Here is a 19,706-nt window from a genome sequence, read left to right on the forward strand (position 1 = left end):
TTACATTTAAACGTTTTAATGTCACGTTCAACATATGGCTCTAACACCAAGATATGGGTGAGGACAAAATTAACACACTACCACATCCAATTTCTTCATTCTTGTAAACACCAAATTTTTTTAAAAATTCAATTTTAAAGGAAAGCAACTACTTTTAGTTAAGCCCTTTCTCAGGCAAAGAGCAGTCTGTTATGTCAGGCAGATCTGTCAATGAGTTCAGGACCCAATTTGTGTTAAAATTCAAAATATTACTTGAATTATGACTGTACAAAGTTTAAATCCTAGGGCTGAGGATGCAGCTGAGTGGCAGAGTGCTTGCTTACCATGTAAAAGGCTCTGGGTTCCATTCCCAGTACCACTACAAAAAAAAAAAAAAAAAAAAAAGTTTGCATTCTAAATGAAGCCAAACTATCAGCAGGATTCTGAGCTTCGGGAAACTGGCGCAGCTTAATTATCTTCAAACCGATAATCCCAGGAATTGTGCAGGTCAACCATGACTGCAGAGCCGTCACTGCTTAGGCACACCGAGTCAGCGATGAGGGACCGCATCCTCTCTTCGTCAGCGCAGAGGCGGTGCAGTTTAGGATAAGCAAGCAGTCTCTGCAGGGGTATGCAAAACTTCTCTCCTTCACAGAAGGGTTTGGGAGAATTTTCTATCCTGGCCTTTTCAGCCTCCGTGAAGACTGCTCCCAACAGTAGGTGGGGGGCTGGGGACAAGTCCGAGCCCCCTGCCTTAGGGTCCAGCTCCTTCTCCTGTTCCCTCAGCATTCGCTGGTGTCTCAGCCTCAAGCGTTCCACTTGTATCAGGAGTTCCCCAACCAGTACAAACTTGAGCACCTTTTCCTGCTGTAAACTCGGGTAGGAGGTTGTATAAACCTGAACGGAAGAAAAACCAAGCAGAATACAAAGCTTTTTAAACCATCAGTAACTCAGCTGCATAAGAATTATGTGTACATCCTGCATACGTATAAGCATCTCATGGTAAAAGCCTTCCTTTTCCTGGGAGTCAAGCATGCGGACCTCACCTAACTGTCCTTCCGATTCTAATGCCTATTAAATCCCAGGCAGGTTTCTACAAAAGGCACCAACCCAGTATTCCTTTTGGTTTAACTTATGTTATGGTTTTCTGTGTATGAATGTCTTGCTTGCATGTATGTCTGTGCAGTACATGTGTGTCTGATACCCACTGAGGCCAGAAGAGGGCTCTGGATCCGGTGCGCCTGGAGTTAACAGATGGCTGAGAGCCAGATTGAACCCATAGCCCAGTGCTTCTACTTAATAATACATGGACACCAGTGTAAAAAGAAAGGAATGGTTCAATCTATACCAGTGGTACATGCCTGTGACCCCAGCTTCCTGAAAGGCTCAAGCAGGAGAGCTACTGACCCAAGACATCAGGGCCACTCCAGGTCCAACAAAGTAAAACACAGGCCAAAGAAAAATTCAAAATAACTGAAAATGATTCCATCAAGGAAAGAATGTATTCTTTTGAAAGATGAGGTGTGTGTGGGTGTGTGTGTGTTATATGTGTTTGTGTGTGTGTGTTGTGTTTGTATGTCGTATATATTGTCTATGTATGTATGTTGTGTCGTGTTTGTGTATTTTGTTTGTGAATGTATGTGTGTGTTTTCTCACACTCACTTCCTTACTCTAATCACATCTAATCACAGGCTGAAGAACTGTTACTGGCCTTCTCTTTACTGCTGAGGACCCTAGGAGATTACAAAGGAGGCAGCATATGTCCTGCTTTGACACACCCTGAGAAGACCTCCAGCAAAATGTTCTCTGAAGCATAATACCAAGGGGCCAGGCAGTCTGAAAGGGTGCCATAAGCTGAACCTGCCAGTTCTCATAGAGCCTGATGGATCTTTCTATGATAAGCCTCAAAATTAGGTCAGTTAGCTGGGTGTGGTGGTATACGCCTTTAATCCCAGCACCTGGGAGGTAGAGGTAGGTAGATCTCTGTGTGTTCAAGGCCCACCCAGTTTATATAGCAAGTTCCAGGCCAGCCAGAGCTACAGAGTCAAGAAAGAAAGACAGAAAGAGAAGAGAGAAAAAAATTACAAAAAAGGGTCATGCATACTCCTCCTTTCTACTTTGGAAACCAGTAACAAAGAAAAAAAAGAAGCAGGGGGGAGGGAGTGGAAGGAAGGAGAAAGAAGGAAGAGGGATAGGGATGAAGGAGGAAGAGGGAAGGAAGAAGGAGGGGTGGTAGTAGTCACAGTATCAGTCCCCATCCTCATCCTCCACCATGCTAGCGCATAGCCTTCCTAGCCCTGACAGCTTCCTCACGAGGAATACTCACAGCCTTATAAACATGCTGGTCGTGCTGCTGTGAAACACAGGGTTCAGCTAGCATCCCACTGTTTTTCCTAAAGACCCCTATCTGGGTACAATATCCAACATGCTCAGATCCAGCTGGCGGTGCCCCTACCCCAGTAAACTCCACACAGTAATTGTAGCAGTTTGCCACTTGTGAAGCCCTGAAATCAAACAACAAGGAGCAATTACTTCTCTGAACATACAGTATGGCTAAACAGCTTAGCAAGCAAACAATTCTTAAGTGACTTCTTATTGGCAGTGTTAGGAAACACGGAAATATGATGAATCGAAACATTTCTAAGCCAAGCATGGCAGTGCATGCTGTCCTGCCACTTGGGCTAGTGAAGCAGAAGGGTCAGGAGTTTAACGCTAGCCTGGGCTATGTAAGGAAATACTACCTCAGAAAACTCTAAAGTGAAACGTTCCTATGCAGACATACAAATGTATCACCAGGATGCCTGGTGTCTGTGGGGAACAAAGGCAGTGACACATCTTCAATTTCCAAGTCACTACAGGGAAAGGGAAGGGAGGCTACAGGACAGGCAGACGGTAGGGGTGGATGAGGAGAGCTCAAAGGCTCCAGCCTAAACTATGTACATTTGGAATTACACCAAATACTGTGCAGAAACCAAGATGCCACCCCCAAGCATGGGCGTGAGCTCACCTCACAGCCCAGACCTTCCCAATTTTGGTCCTCATCCTATGCCAACACTACAGGTGCCTCTTAAAGAGCATCCAGGAGGCACACACTCTTTTCTCCTGCTGCCCAAATGTTCTGCTTTCCTTGTGATCCTATTACATTGTAAGTCATACATGGAGACCTTGCTGGAATGAAGTAAGAAACAGTTTAGGTAAGACAAGCATAGCCAAGCTTACTTCCTATAACAAGATTCCTACCAAAGAGGGAAATAAGACCTTCCAAACTTACCAGGTCTGAAACTCCATTCTGCTCCACTCAAACTTATGATCTGCATCCCTCAGGGTCACTGTGGGAAACAGGGGGTTGAATTCAGCATTTGGTGTGCTGATGACAATCATGGCTGGTGATAGGTATCCAAAAACCACTTCAGGAAATCTGGCCAGATCATCTGAATCCAAATGTTCTATTCTACGATGTTAATAAGAAACAGAGAGTTAGTGTGGCTTCACGTGGATGCATTTCTCTAGTTGACTTAGCAAAAAACAATCCTACCTGGCTGCTGAGTTCTTCCTCCTTTGGTAATGCGACGGCCCATAACCCATGAACAATTGCTTCGCACTCCTAGCTTTGCCCAGGACAACCTGCCAACTAAGACCCTCTGCTGCATTTTCTATAGCTCAGATCAACATTCCTTTTTTCAGGGTATCTGAGCTTGTACATTCCTTGATTTGATGCCCCAAGCACAAAACATTACTTCTCTGTGCTCTGTTCAAAGATGAATTCCCAGGCAGCTGCGGAGACAGCTCAGCAAGCACAACCTCATGCTACTCTCACAGAGGATCCAGTCCCCATCTGTAACTCCACATCCAGGGTATCTGATGCCCTCTCCTAGCCTCCAGGGGCACCTCAACTCACACATACTTGTGGACATACTTGTTGTGAAAGAATAAGGAGCTAAGTTCAGACCCCCTGCACTCACAGGAAAAAGATCTAGCATGGGGACACAACATGTATAACCCCAATGCTGGGAGGCAAAGAAAGGAAGATGGAGGGCTTGCTGGCCAGCCACTCAGCAAGGTCCAGGTGCACACCTCAAAATCACAAGGTGGTCGGATACGGTGGCGCACCCCTTTTTTCCCAGCACCCAGGGGGCAGAGGCAGGCAGATCTCTGTGAGGCCAGCCTGGTTTACAGAGTGAGTTCCAGGACAGCCAGGATTACAGAGAGAAGTGCCATCTCAGGAGTGACTAAGGAAGACACAGGGCACTGAACTCTGGTCTCCACTTCCCACGCATTCATGTGCGCATGTGAGCAGACAACATATTCCCTGGGATGGTAAGCAGTGTTCACTGCTGTAGCATTAGCTTAGCACAAACGAAGCACTTGATTCAATAGCCCCCACCCGAAAAAAGAATCCTCTAAATCTCAGATTGAACTACTAAACCAAATCCACATTAAGGGATGTTCCAGAAAGCAGAAAGACTGGGCAAACCTGTTCCGGATGATTAACAGACAAACAAAGGACAGTACTACTAAACTCCCAGGCCAGATGTGGTGGTGAATGCCTGTAATCCCAGCACTAGGGAGGCAAAGGCAGAGGGACCTCTGTGAGCTCCAGAACAGCCTTGGCTGTTGCACAGAGAGACCCTGTCTCAAAAAGTACAAAATAATAATAATAATAATAATTGTTTTAAATGCTAACTAGATTTTTTTAATTTACTTTATTTATTACAATTTATTCACTTTGTATCCCAGCTGTAGGCCCCTCCCTCATCCCCTCTCAACCCCACCCTCCTTCCCTCTTCTCCTCCCATGCCCCTCCCCTAATCCACTGATAGGGGATGTCCTCCTCCCCTTCCATATGACCCTAGCCTATCAAGTCTCATCAGAAAACAGTCTGGCTGTACTGTTTTCCTCTGTGGCCTGGCCAGGCTATTCCCCCCTCAGGGGGAGGTGATCAAAGAGCCAGACACTGAGTTCATGTCAGAGACAGCCCCTGTTCCCCTTACTAGGGCACCCACTTGGACACTGAGCTGCCACAAGTTACCTCTGTGCAGTGGGTCTAAGTTTTCTCCATGAATGGTCCTTGGTTGGAGTATCAGTCTCAGAAAAGACCCCTGTGCCCAGATTTTTTGGTTCTGTTGCTCTCTTTGTGGAGCTCCTGTCCCTTTCAGGTCTTTCTATCTCCCCCTTCTTTCATAAGATTCCCTGCACTCTGCCCAAAGTTTGGCTATGAGTCTCAGCATCTGCTTTGAAACCCTGCTGGGTAGAGTCTTTCAGAGGCCCTCTGTGGTAGGCTCCTGTCCTGCTCCCTGTTTTCCCCCCTTCCAATGTCTACCCCATTTGCTTTTCTGAATGAAGATTGAGCATCTTCCCCACGGTCCTCCTTCATGCTTAGCTTCTTTAGGTGTACAGATTTTAGTATGTTTATCCTATATGTCTAATATCCACTTATATGTGAGTATATACCATGTGTGTCTTTCTGCTTCTGGGATACCTCACTCAGGATGATCTTTTCTAGTCACCACCATTTGCCTGCAAATTTCATGATTTCCTTGTTTTTAATTGCTGAGTAATATTCCATTGTATAAATATATCACAATTTCTGCATCCATTCCTCAACTGAGGGATATCTGGGTTGTTTCCAGATTCTGGCTCTTATGAATAAAGCTGCTACACAAAGCCCTGGTTTTGATCCTTAGCACCACATAAAACTGAGCGTGGTGGCACATACCTATAATCCCAATACTCGGGAAGTAGAGAAAGAATGAGAAGCTCAAGATAATATACATCAAGTCTGAGACTATCCTGGACTAAGTTAGACTTCAAAAAGAAAGAGAGAGAGAGAAAGGAAGGAAGGAAGGAAGGAAGGAAGGAAGGAAGGAAGGAAGGGAAAAGGAAAAGGAAAAGGAAAAGGAAAAGGAAAAGGAAAAGGAAAAGGAAAAGAAAAGAAAAGAAAAGAAAAGAAAAGAAAAGAAAAGAAAAGAAAAGAAAAGAAAAGAAAAGAAAAGAAAAGAAAAGAAAAAAGAAATACAAGTGCTCAAGTGCTGGAGAAAGAGATGGCTCAATGGCTGTTCTCCAGAGGACCAGAGTTCAATTCCTAGCACCTACATGATGGCTGTCAACTGTCTGTGATTCCAGTCCCAGGAGATCCAATCCCTCCTTTCAGGGACTGCACACACACACACACACACATACACACACACAGTACAGAGACATACATTCAGGCAAACACAAACACACATAAATGTAAACTTAAAGTTTACAAAAATAAATGCTGTATAAAAAAGAAATACAAATTTCTTTTTTATTTTTATAGGTTGAGTGTTTTGCCTGAAAACCATATGCCCTCAGAAGTCAAAGAGGGAGTTGGAGCCCATGGAATGGAGTTATGGATGGATGTTATTTATCACGTGGGTGCAGGAAGGACAAGTCTTCACCCCTCAGACATCCTTCCAACTCCACAAATGAAGTTTTTAAACTGGAGCAAAGTCCTATGTATACAGCCTTCCCTTAATTATTAAAACAAAACAAAAAAACCTACTGTGTGGAGGAACAGTGCACGTGTAACAAAATAAGGGGGCACTAACAGCTGGCTGTGTGATGAACGTCTATTTTTGGAATTATCTTCATATTTGGAATTCCCAAGTAAAGCTAAAAGTAAACAGATACACCCAACTGATGAGCATTTTCTTTTTACAAATAATCACGTTGATTTCTGAGGCTAACTCCTTTATATTTTTCAAAATAAACAGTTTATACAACTTTCAGACTTACAATTCAATGCATGTTATCAAATCGAATCCAAGCAAGCGGGAGTCTCTCTCCACGACAGAGCCATGATACAAGGTGACAGTCAAATCTAGATCTCGGGGTTTTACAAACTCCCCCAAATAGGGAGACAAGTGATGCCTGCAAAAGAGCCACCATGAGTCAGAAACATTAAGAAACAAGCCCCTTGGAAATCCTGGGGTTAGAGATGCGGCTCGTGGCAGAGGGCTGACCTCGCTAGACGAGGAGAGGCCCTGAAGTCCTACTTTGGTGTGTGTAGATTTACAACTGTGATTCCCACCACCACAAAAATAAAAGGAGAAGGGAGTCTCACAGCTATAGAACCAGACTATCACCTTTCACCCACAGGGACAGGGTCTGGCTCGGCCTGCCTTCCTCTCCTTGCACTAAACACTAGGCCATGGGGCAGCTTCCTTCCACACCGGAAGTCAGGCCACTACGAGTGCAATTTTAATAGACGTTGTTCTCATTTCCATACTTCGCCTCTCTGTGGATTGGCTATACTTCAGCTCTTTGTTCTTTAGAAGAGCAGGTCTCAAAACAATCTAGAAATCCATACGTCTTAGAGAAGCAGAAAGGGGAATGTGGTGTTAAGGGGCATGCTTTACACCCCTCCCTCAGAACTGACACAAAATGAGACCTAACCAACAAGTGAGGGCCAGGCATGGTGGCAAGTTTAAAATGAGGTCAGCCTATGCTATGTCATAGTATTTTACCTCAAAAGAGAGAGAAAATGCATTTATAATGGAAGAGACCCCATGACCTATGATTATACCTCACGTCTCGACATCCTTCTACTGCTCTGGGGACCAGGCTTCCCACACAAGCACCTTTGGGAGACAACCCATATCCAAAGCATAGGACTAGAAGCATTACCCATTTGAATGTAATTTTTCCTCATTGATATCTACCCCAACAAGCAGCTGGATGCATGGGTAGATTTTTAGCAGCTTCAGGAGCTTGGTATCGCCACATCCCAGGTCTGCAACCTATAGATGAGACACAGTGTCGTTTGCAAGACACTCAGAGTGAGAAAAGTGTGAGTTTTTAAACCAGAGGGTGCCTGGGGAGATGGCTCAGTCATATCAATACATATGTATACATATATAGAGATATACATATATATGTATCTATACACGTATATATACATCTATATATACATATATACGTATATATATACATCTATATATAGATAGATGTATACATATATATTGACATCTGTGTGTATATATGCATATACGAAGCCCGCTTGGATTCGAGACCCTGCCTTAAGAGCGGGAGAGAAGTGGGGGAGAGGGAGACTAGCTTTCCCACTCAGAATCACAGGTTGGGCTGGAGTCATAACTGAATTGAGATAGTGCATGCCTGAAACCCTAGGTCCCATTCCCAGAACCAAATAAACCAAGGGTGATGGCACAGGCCTGTAATCCTACCACTGGGAAAGTAGAGGCAGGACAATGGGGAGTTCAAAGTTATTCTCAGCTACAAAGCAAGAGTCTTGTATTTATTTATTTACTTACTTATTTAGGTAGTTTGCTACTTTTGGTTTGGTTTGGTTTAGATAGGGTCTCAACATGTACTCCTTGCTGGCCTTGAACTCACTATGTGGTCCAGGCTGGCCTCAAACTCACAGCAATCTTCCTGCCTCTGCCTGAGCGTATGTACCAAGCCCGGCACAGGTTGGAGTTTTAGCATCAGGCTTCAGAAACAAAGCTTGTTAAAAACTGCTTCCCATCCCTTTCTCACAGAGTAATTTAATTTCTTAATCCCCTTTTTATGTTCATGTGGCCTAGGCTAACCTCAAAAACTTGATGTGTAGCCAAAGATGACCTTGAACTTCTGATCCTCTTGCTCCTGCCTCCTGATCTAAGAGCTCTGGGATTATGGCTTACAGTGCTGTGCCCAATTTACAAGCTGCTGTCATTTGAACACAGGGCTGTGTGCATGCTAGGCATTTCACAAACTGAGCTGCATCCCCAGTCCCAATTTCTCAAGTTGTTCAGGAAAAAAAAAATCACACCAAGCCATACGAAATTCCATATTAACTCTTGAGCTGCCAGAAATAAGTCACTTCAGACTCTTCAGGTGAACAGATTTGCTTGAAAGGCAACTGAGGCAGACGGGCGAACATCTGCAGAATTGCTGGAGTGCAACTCAAGAAAGTTCATGAGAGATGGCCACTTAGCCCAGCGCTCAACCCTGAGCAGACAAAGAGCCCCTCCCTCACCTCACAGGACTGTAAGCCACAGCAAGCGTGTCAGCATGAAAATCAGGAACTTTAATCTATGAAAATAGACTTTGCTCCAAAGTTGATGGACAGCCCATTATCACCTGACTTGCTGCTGTTTTCTTTGTTTGGTCAGTTTTTGCTTTTGAGTTCGAGTTCCACTATGTATCTCAGGCTGGCTTCAAACACCAGAGCTTAAGCAACACTCCAGCCTCAGCCTCGGACCTTAGAGGACACCTGGGGCGCACTTACCCCACTTACCACATGAAAAGGACCACAGTACCTAGATCACAATACAGTAACACTGCCTGATATTCTGACAGAACGTTCCGGAAATGTAGAATCTACGGCATTAAAACCAACTGCAAAAATCAAGACTTTCCTCCCATTTAAATTTTATCAAAGGGGTCTAGAGAAATGATTCAGCAGTTAAGAATGCTGGCTGCTCTTTCAGAGGACCCAGGTTCGGTTCCCAGCACCCACATCAGGTAGCTCACACTGCCCATAACTTCAGTTCAAGAGGATCTGATGTCCTCTGGCAACACACTGACACTGACCACACATACACACACACACAGGATTTGGTTCTGTTTTGGGGTTTTCTTGTTTGTTTGATTGGTTGGGTTTTGTTGTTGTTGTTGTTGTTGTTGTTTTGCTTTGGTTTGGTTTTTTTGGAGAGTTTCTCTGTGTCCTCAGACTCACAGAGATCTGCCTGCCTCTACCACCCAAGTGCTGGAATTAAAGGTGTGCATTACCATGCCAGGCTTCAAGTAAATTTTGAAGGAAATACAACCAAAACCAAAACCAAACAAAACAAAAGAACAAAAAAAAAAAAAAAAAAAAAAAAAAAAAGCCTCTCAATGTTGGAGAACTCTCTTACATTGTTGCATTTTTTTTTCGTGGTAGTCTTTATTATTCTTTTAGCTATTGATAACATAGCATGGCAGCGAGATTACGTGAGTAATGTAATATAATACAACCTTTTCAACTGAAGCCTTATACCTGACTATGTCTAGCGTCTTTGGAGTTCCCCTCCTTCCCTGCTCTAAAGCACAGCTGGGATGCCTCCACTGTCTCTCCCAACAGAAACATATCGCACTACATTAGAGGTGTGTTGCATTTTTATTGCTTACCACACACCATGCACGAATGCAGGTCAGAGGACTTGTGGGAGTCAGTTCTCTCCACCTCCACCAGGTGGATCCTGGGGACTGACCTCAGCTCAGAACAGCAGCAGCTGCCTATCCTGGCTGAGAAATCTCACCTGCCAGCAAGGTGATTTCCACCTGATCTCTGAGCTCCCTGTACAGGGCTAACGAGATTCACCCACACTTCATGTTCCAGCAAAGCGGTGACTGCCAAGAATGACCGTCCTCCACTGAGACTCCGGTAAGACTCTGTGTTTCCATTCCTAGCTTCAATGTTGAAAATCGCTATTTGTTCCCAAAACTCCCCATAACTACACTTTCCTCCAGCTTCTCTCCTTCCCCTATGCCACTGAACTTTGCCTCCCCAGATTAATGAAATAGTTTTTCCTCAACAGTAACAGTCCTTTCCAGCCAGGCTGGGAAATGCCTGTAGCCCTCCACTACTACCATCAGGAAAAAAAAAAAAAAAAAAAAAAAAAAGGCAGCTAAACTGGAAAGCAATAAATCACTTGAGGCCAGGTGTGGTGGCACACACCTTTAATCCCAGCACTGGGATGCAGAGACAGGCAGATCTCTCAGTTTGAGGCCAGCCTGGTCTACAGAATTCTAGAACAGCCAAGACTACACAGAGAAACTGTCTCAAAAACAAAAAAAGAAAAGGAAAATAAATTGCTTGAGCCCAAGAATTTGAGCCCAGCCATAACAACATAAGCAGACCTTACATCCAAAAACAGCTGGGGGTGGGGGGAGTCGGCAGGGGCAGTGTCCAAACACTGTAATCCCACACTCAGGGGAAGAGGCAGGAGAGTGGAGTCGAAGGCCAGCTTGAGCTACTGTAAGACCCTGTCTCCAAAAACCAACTTCTCTCACCACAATTAAGCTGTCCTCACTGTTCAAAATGCTGCTGGCGCCAGTCTTCTCCCTATTGGAATAATCACTCTCAAGTTTCTCCTGCTGAGCACATCTGTGCTCTGCTTGGAAAAGTTGAGGCAGGAGGATCACCTAAGTCTATGAGTCAGAAGCCAGACTATGCAACATACAACCACACCTCTCTTTTCCTTTAACAGTTTTCTCTTGTATTCAATGTACTACAATTATATCCAGCATCCTGAACCCTTCAAGTCCTTCTCAGGCATGCCAAAGCCCCCGTGTGTAATCCAGAACACGGGGGTGGGAGGGGGAGTCTCTCTCACTGGTATATATGACAAACCACCTTAATAGGGCAATCTTAACAGTTAGAAAAGGATAGTTACCTTCTTAGGTTCATGGCGATCCACTAAATCTCTAACGAACTGGTACCGTTGTTTGTATAATGGCGGCTTAAACCTAATTACCTTCTCTGGACAAACTTCTTCAAAATTACCACCAACCACACTATTGCACTGCAAGATTTTAAACAACAACAAAAAGTTCTCAGTCGTGCGTGACTTTTATAGACTTTATAGAGGCAAACAAAAACATCTCGTCTCCCCAATCAAGCTGGGCAAACAGCTCAAACCCCGGGTCTTGGGGCAGTGCAGTGCACAGCTCCTCCCTTTTCAGTATGCCGTAAGCAGGCTTTTAAACTTCAGGGGCCTCTTGACCGTGTGAGCTTCGGAAGACTGTGGTCCAGACAGACTGGAGGCTAGGAAATGCTGGGCTGACAACAGATGCTCTCCCCCTCCCAGTCTTCCCTCAGACGCCTCTAAGGCCTCTTCCCCAGCACACTTTGATCCTTGAGTCTGAACCCCAGTCTTTGGACTACTGCACAGGCCAGTTTTAGCAAGAATTGTGCATCTCAGTTTAAAGTGACTCCCCCACCCTTGATACCTGACCACCCTCACCATCTGAAGTTTAGATTCTAAACAGAGGTTTCCGCTTGGTTTTCTATGCACTTCCCCATCTTCCCACAGCCTGCTGCTTGCGCACAGCTCTGTCTGTGCAGACACCTCCATCTTCGCTTGCCCTTGCTTCACTTACCCAGAGGTAAGCCCTATCGCAATATTCTTATTGCAACAGGCCTAAGGCAGACTAGCTCCTCCCCCTCCCCCTTCATTTTTTCAGCAGATCCAAGAGTAAAAGAAAAGTGACGCTATAGCTGAAACAGCTGTCACTACTATCCCGTACCAGTGCTGCAGAGAGTAAACCAAGACAGACCTGGACCTAGGGCAACGCTATCCAACAAAAGCAAATGGCAAGCGAGGCTGGGATGTACCCTAGCAACAGACCACTTGTCTTCCTTGAGGGAGGCCCACACATGCAACCAGGCCCCCTGCCTGCCCTCTGTCTTGTCTAGCTGTGCTGGGGATTGAACCCTGGGCTTCACACTTGCTAGCGCTGAAGTTGATCACAGTAAGGTTCAGTTCCTTCCACAGTTGCATGAACCACATTTCAAGTGCCCAAATGCTATATACAGTGGGGAGATTCAGCCTAGGTCTCCAGGTGTGGTCCCCAAACCAGGACAGCACCTTCTTGGAAACCCCGAGAAATGCAAAGTCTTGGGCCTCAGCAGACCACAGAGAAAGCTCTGCATTTAAAACCCTCCAGGTAAAGGAAAGAAGGATACCACCTCCAGGTGGCCCGTATGCGCGTGTAGGGATATTTTTTTAATAACATCTGTGTTTTTACTTTATACACATCAGATGGGGATATTTCAACTGAAGTCAGTTTTATTTAATTCAACACCCCGGGGAGACGATTTGGACTTGTCATTTCTCCACAGTACACCCTTCCGAGACCCAAGCAGGTAGGTGAAAAGAGTGGCATTTACCGGTATGTTCTTCTCTGCCACTTCCATTTTGTTTCCAACTTCCACTGTGACAAAAAAATAATAATAACGAAGATCTCTCCTCCGGGCTCTGTATCAAGGGAATCAGCAGCAACTCTGCTGTAAAATGCCAATTAATCCCCTTTTCACACGAGAAACCTGGAAGAAACGATGGCCCAGATGAAAAGGGGCAGGCGTTCCGCCTTCTCCTTCTCACCCGTTACCACTTGCCCACACAATTCATTCATCCAGTAAGCACAGAGATCTTGATGGTGGGTTCTAAAAGCATCCGGCTTAGCAAAACGCAGTAATAACTTGTTTAACCATGACTGTTCAGTGTGATGGAAGCTATTGCTAAGGTCCTCGACCTCAGGTTACCGATGCTTTTCAGTTGGGAGAATGCTTAACAAAGCAAGCATGAAGCATATTCGATGCCCAACACCGCATAAAACCAGACCCGGTGGCACAAGGCAATAACTCAGCACACGGAAGGTGGTCAGTAGTTCAAGGCCATCCTCGGATTCCCAACTCCATCCATACTGCTTTCAGTAACTCCTCAAACAACGTCAAATGAAACTTGGGGTGGGGTGGGGTGAGGTGGGGTGGGGTGGGCGGTGGGGGCTCAGTAAGCCAGCGACGCTGCAAGCACCGATCCAATTCACCCACGGACTTCAGTGTTGGTGTTCTATTACGCATGTTCCTAACGACTACAACTTAATCCGAAGCAGGCAAGATGTCAACCACCAGCTTTACAGCGAGACCCTTGCTTCGTAGGATGAACCTCGGCTGGGAGAGGGTGGGGGGGAGTGAAGGGGGGGGAGCGTCAGGGTTCCATCTCCAGCCCGCACCCAGCCCCAGCATCACTTACCCAGGAGTTAGAAGCGGATCCGCCCCGGAGAGCAGGCTGGTCAGACAAAGCACCGCCCCGTCCCGTGTAGCTGCGGCCCCGCCCCGCACGCCCGCGCAGCCGCGCTTGCTCCACCCCTGTCCTCCGCACCTGGCCGGCCGCACCTGGCCGCCGGCTGGGCCCTGCGCGTCGCGCCTGCGCTCTGCGCCCTCAGGGTCCCCGCTGGGCGTGCGAAGCCCGGCCATGCTCCGGTCCCATGCCTGCGGGCTGCCGACTCCACGGCGTCGGTTTTGGGTCACTTAACGGCCGCTGTGGCGCATGCCCCGAAGACATTTTTCTCCGGATCTTCCGAACCCTGGCGACCACGGCCCTCAGCGCCTCCGCATCCCAGGCCCTCGCGCTGCGGGCGGCCTGCCCCTGCCGCGACTGTTGGCTGCGGCCCGGACGGGCGGCCACGCTGCGGGCTCGGCGGCTGTTAGGTCCGCGGAGCCCCCGCTGCGAGCCTCCTCGTGCGCGGAAGAGACGCGGGTGTCGGCCCGGCCAATGGCAGGCGGCGGGACGGGCGCCGAGCGCGCGAGCCTGCCAGCCCCCAGCTCACGGCACGAGGCCCTGCTTGGACGCAGGCCGGGTAAAGTTGGTCCCCCGCCCGCCCAAGCTCTCAAACACATCCTTTCGGCTTCCTTTTCATAACCGCGTACAGCTAGAAGGACCGCCTGGTCCCAGAAAACTTGGAGTGCTGTGCCCTCCTTTCCGTCAACTCCACGCTGGCCGTAGACAACCAGAGAAGGTGATGGAAGCACCCGAGGTGGGGGTCGGGGGGCAAAAACCCGTTTTAAAAAACCAAAACCTGAGCTAGGCAGGACGGCACATTCCCATAATAATCCCAGCAGAGCGAGGAGGAGATGGAGTCACAATCAGGAATTCAAAGTAATCCTCAACCACATTGTTGGAGGCCAGCCTGGGCAGTGTCTCAAATATTCATTAATTGGTTCCGAAGCCTGTGTTTACTGGTGAATAGGCTGTTAATATGCTGTAAATGAGGAGGTCATGGTAGAGCATGTCTGCCGTGTCAGCGCATGGAGTTAAAGATCAGAAATTCAAGAACAGCTTCAGGTACTATTGAAAGCCTGGGCTATACTTACCTCTGTCTTTAAAAAAAAAACAAAAAAACAAACAAAAAAGCTACAAAAGAAATATTAAATATTCAAATGCTCACTGGATATGCTCGCTATGCAAAAGCATGATGCTGAGTCACGGGGTAGTACGGAGATAAATTACAGCTTGTTTTCAGTATTTCAGAGTCTAGAATTTTTATGGAGAAAAATGTGTGTAACTCAGGCTTTTAGAGATATGATCGTGTAATATTACAGTTTGAGAGCTTCCTAGTTTTGCCTAACACACATGCAGTTCAAACAGACTGCAGACTTTATTAAAGGGACATGTGTCTTACACCTGGATATAATTTATATAGAACTTTTATTTGGTTGGTTGGGTTTTTTTGGTTTTCAAGACAGGGTTTCTCTGTGTAACAGAGCCCTGGCTAGCCCCAAACTCACAGAGATTCACCTGCCTCTGCCTCCTGAGTGCAGAGATTGAAGGCATGCACCACCATACCAGGCCTTAAATAGAACTTTTAAGAGTAACTAACAAATGCACTTCTAGGTACATAAAAGGGGGTGGGGGTTGGCGGCCTGGAGAGTTGGCTCAGAGGTTAAGAGCACTGGCTACTCTTCCAAAGGTCCTGAGTTCAATTCCCAGCCACCACATGGTGGCTCACAACCCTCTATCATGATATCTACTGTACTCTTCTGGCCTGCAGGTGTCCATTAAGGCAGAACACTGTATACATAATAAATAAATCTGAAAGAAGCTGGCCTCCCCACTAGGCAGTTGTGCTGGTTAGTGGTATCAATTTGACACACAATCTAGAAATCACAGAGTGGTGGGGGATTATCCTGATTCCTTCAATTAAGATGAAAAGGCTTGACCCCTGTGGTAGTTGGAATGAAATAGATCCGGCTTCCATAGACTCACATGTTTCATGAGAAACACCCATAGGGAGTGGCACTGTTAGGAGGTGGGGCCTTGCTGGAGGAAGTGTGTCACTGTGGGGGCGGACCTTGAGGTCATCCATACTCAAGCCTCCCCCAGTGTTGCACACAGTCTCCTGCTGCTGTCTGCGGATCAAGATGTAGAACTCTGAGCTCCTTCTCCAGCACCATGTCTGCCTGCATGCCGCCATGGTGCTAAGCTCTGAAACTGTCAGCCAACCGGTAATGAAATGTTTTTCTTTATAAGAGTTGCCTTGGTCATGGTGTCTCTTCACAGCAATGGAACCCTGACTACGACAACTACTGTGGGCGGTGGTCTTCCCTGTCTTCAACTGAACGAAAAGGAGAGAGCCGAGGCTTTCGTTCTGCTCCTTGAGCACCATCTCACCAGCTGACTCAAGCTCTTGCTCCTGTGTCCTTCCCCACAGACACCCCCGCCCCCGGGGAATGTAACCTGGAGCTTTTAGCCAGAATAATCCCTTCCCTCCTAGCATTGCTTTTTTTGGGCTATTTCATCACAGTAAGACAGCAGCAGTAAGGCCCATTAGGGAAAAATTAGTTCTTTCTGGTAAAGAAAATTAAGTCTCTGACCTAGGTGAACACCTAACATTCCATTTGGTCTGGTTAACCACCTGGTTAACCGCTCCTCCCCTGTTTGTATAATGTTGTTTTAAAGTATATACACCTTACCCTTGTTCATTCAAATGCTGATTTCTTCCCCCACCCCACCCCCTGATTTCAATCCAGATATTGCATTGTGATACTCATTCTAAGCATCCAGTCTCAACTCTTGTGTAAACAGACACTAAAATAAAGCAACTAGACACAATGTTGAGCAGGGAGGAGCCAGAGAACAAGAAATGAGTGGGAGGAAAAAGGATGAGGAGAGCTAGGAGAACAGAGCTGGAGGAGAGATCTTGGAACTACGTGGAGAGATGGACTGGACCTAAGATATCACTAAAAGCAAGGATAATGTGGGAAACCTAAATGTTAGGAAACTATGAGGGCTTGGAGGTTTAGGATGGAGTAGCTATTGCCCAGCATTGTGTTCTAGGTAAACTAAATAAACCCAGTGTCTGTGTGGTGATTTGGTTATACGGCTGTTAGGATTAACAGCAGCTTTACTAAAAGAATATCAATAGTAAATACTAATCACCGCTTACAACACTCCCCCAAAAAGGTTCATGTATTGAAGGACTAGTCTCCAGCTAGATAGAGTCACTATTGAGAAGTAACTAGATGTTGGTGTGTATAGGGTAACGATCCATTGAATGTTCAACTGAATTACCTGAGTGGACTAAGGGGAGTCCCGACTGTGAGAAGGAATTCACTGGTGCTTCCCATTGTTGTAACATCCTACCTTACCTCAGGCACAAAGTAACTGTGCCATCTGTTGTGGTAAATATTAAAATGAAGTGTGGGCTATATAATGTTTGCTATAGCCTTATGATTATCAGGGTGGTATTATCTAACCAGCTATCACAAATAATAAGACACAGACACCTGTTCGACTTATAATTGCCTTATTTACCTTGGGCCAGGCAGATATTTTCCTTACCCTGTCTCAATATCCTCACCATCCATCACCCAGTCACCATCCAATGCCATCTCCTTAATCCTGGCTTCCACCCATAAACTTATAAATACTTGCTTTCATTCTTCATCTGGTCCTTTTCACACCATTATTGGAGTCCTTCCTTCTGGCCCCATATAGTTTCTTTTCCAGCTAACCCACACTGATGTCCTCCTCCTTCCGGTTTCCTGTGATTCTCCTCAAAAGCCTGGGAACCGTAGCCATGCCTACCCCATTCTGCCCTGCCCAGGTATAGGCTGTTTAATTAACCAATCAGATATGTCTTGGACAGGTTTACACAAACAAGGATGAGTGTATCTGGCAGGCAGTAACCAGACCTTGAGGGCCAGTAATTAGCATTAGACCAACCTCTAACAGCCATCAGAACTTGGATTGACACCTCTGGAATCATAAACCAAGATCCCTACTTTGAGGCATTTTATCTCTGATGTTTTTTCACAACAGACAGATCTAGAATTTTTTCTAGTCGGCCCTTTTATGGATGTAAATTCCTCATGACCAGTTCCCTCGTCAGATTTGCCTATTTTATTCTCTCTTGAATTCCTGCAAGGCTCTGAACTGGGTCACCAAGCCTAAAAATCACCCTTATTTCTGTTCACTCTGCCCATCCCAAATTGAACAGTCAACAAACTCCAAACGTCAAGCTGTGAGCTGCATCTGTGCCTTTCCACAGCCAACACCTTTTTGTTGCTGTTGTTTCTTTTTTCCTTTTTGTTTGGTTTTTCAGGACAGGGTTTCTCTGTGTACTCTTGGCTGTCCTGGACTCAGTTTGGAGGCCAGGCTGTCCTGGAACTCACAACAATCTGCCTGCCTCGGCCTCCTGCATGCTGGGATTAAAGACATGCACCACCACTCCAGGGTTAGACTTTTCTTTAATGTAGCCTTTGTCATATGACAGGTTTGTTGGGAAGAAGTTTATTGTAATAGTGAAACTGCAGCATGGCTATCTGCTGGGTGGTAGAGGGAGAAGAGGCAGAAGCATTTAGGGTAGTCCAAAGCTGCCATGGCTGCCTCTTGAGAGACAGAAAATAGCAAACAGTGGGGAAAGCCTTGCTGGTTTTACAGAGATCAGGTAGCTGCAGGGTTCAGTGAGGTGTGCAAGCCAGAACATCTTGAGAGCTGGCATGGGGCTTTGATATGTATTATAGTATGTACTAATAGGGAGCTAGAAGCCCCATTTGCCAGAGGTAAGTGGCTCTTCCTGGAAGACAGGTTCCTGAGGACTGCTGAGTGTAAGCTCAGATCTATCCACCAGCAGCCTAGGCTGAGCCCACATGTCATTTAGGACAAGGTCAGTGGCACTGTCATTTTGGGGGTTAGAGAGACAGAACATAACATCACCTTTCTCTCCTTAGATTGTTCCTGTCAGGTATTTTGGTCAAAGCATTGAAAAATAACTGACACTACCAATAATTGACAGATGTGAATGTGTAAAAGTTCATCTTCCTGCTCCCAGGCAAAAACAAACTTCCATTGTTCAAGCCATCTCTTCTGTGAGGTTCTGTTACAGCATCCCAAGCAGACTAATTACTAAGTTATATATAAACTAGATAATATTCTACCCAGGAATAAGACAACAGCCTCCAAGCCAGGTGGTAGTGGCACACGCCTTCAATCCCAGCACAGGAGCCAGAGGTAGACAGATCTTTGAGTTCAAGGCCAGCATGATCTACAAAGTGAGTCCAGACAGCCAAGGCTATACAGAGAAACCTTGTCTTGAAATCCAAAAAATAAAATAAAAATAAACTTTAAAAAAGAGCCAACAATCTTTGAGGTATCGTCTCTTTCAAACCAGAAAATACAGACAGAAAATCCTATCTTACCTATTTCTCTCAACTAAAAATAGATTTTTTTCCATGTAATATATTTTTATTACAGTTTCACCTCCCCTGTTCTTCCCATATGCTCCCTACCTATCCAGATCCACACCCTTTCTTGTTCTCATTAAAAAATAAGAAAAAGAAGAAGTAGAAGAAAAGAAAAGAAACACACCTGAAATGTATCTGTTGTCTACTCTTCAGTGTTATGAACTGTTTGGACCTCTTACTGTTAGGTAGTAATTCACAGAACAGTACCATTCTCCAGAGAGATGTCTATGACATGGCCTTAAGATGACTGTGATATTAAAATTTCATTAAAAAATTTTCCCAGTGTTGGATGTTTTTCTTTTGCACTGTGGCAACATTATGACTGTCTGTCTTGGTATTGGAATGGCCACTGGAAGGACCCATCATCCTCACGCGAAAGTACAGAATAGCACTTGAATTCTAGTGTATGTGTGTCTTGTGCTAAGTGTGAGCCTGTGTTTAGTGACTGTGGTGGTTTGAATAGGAATGGCAC

The 19,706-nt window shown here is 45.8% G+C and overlaps 2 protein-coding genes across 2 annotated transcripts; one reads left to right on the plus strand and one right to left on the minus strand.

The window, feature by feature from the left end:
- Window positions 1-13,846, minus strand: Henmt1 (HEN methyltransferase 1). The gene is made up of 8 exons (XM_060392879.1): window positions 13,743-13,846; window positions 12,878-13,033; window positions 11,382-11,510; window positions 7,630-7,742; window positions 6,739-6,873; window positions 3,251-3,430; window positions 2,306-2,483; window positions 1-876 (listed from the first exon to the last, which is right to left on the minus strand). The coding sequence occupies exons 2-8, from the start codon at window positions 12,902-12,904 to the stop codon at window positions 448-450; spliced, it is 1,191 nt and encodes a 396-aa protein (XP_060248862.1). The 5' UTR covers window positions 12,905-13,033; window positions 13,743-13,846; the 3' UTR covers window positions 1-447.
- A 131-nt stretch (window positions 13,847-13,977) lies between these two features.
- Window positions 13,978-19,457, plus strand: LOC132656927 (uncharacterized). The gene is made up of 2 exons (XM_060392880.1): window positions 13,978-14,508; window positions 16,050-19,457. The coding sequence occupies exons 1-2, from the start codon at window positions 13,978-13,980 to the stop codon at window positions 16,146-16,148; spliced, it is 630 nt and encodes a 209-aa protein (XP_060248863.1). The 3' UTR covers window positions 16,149-19,457.
- The last annotated feature ends 249 nt before the right edge of the window (window positions 19,458-19,706 follow it).

The sequence above is a fragment of the Meriones unguiculatus genome, chromosome 10, assembly GCF_030254825.1.
Source record: "Meriones unguiculatus strain TT.TT164.6M chromosome 10, Bangor_MerUng_6.1, whole genome shotgun sequence".
Classification (NCBI taxonomy): Eukaryota; Metazoa; Chordata; class Mammalia; order Rodentia; family Muridae; genus Meriones; species Meriones unguiculatus.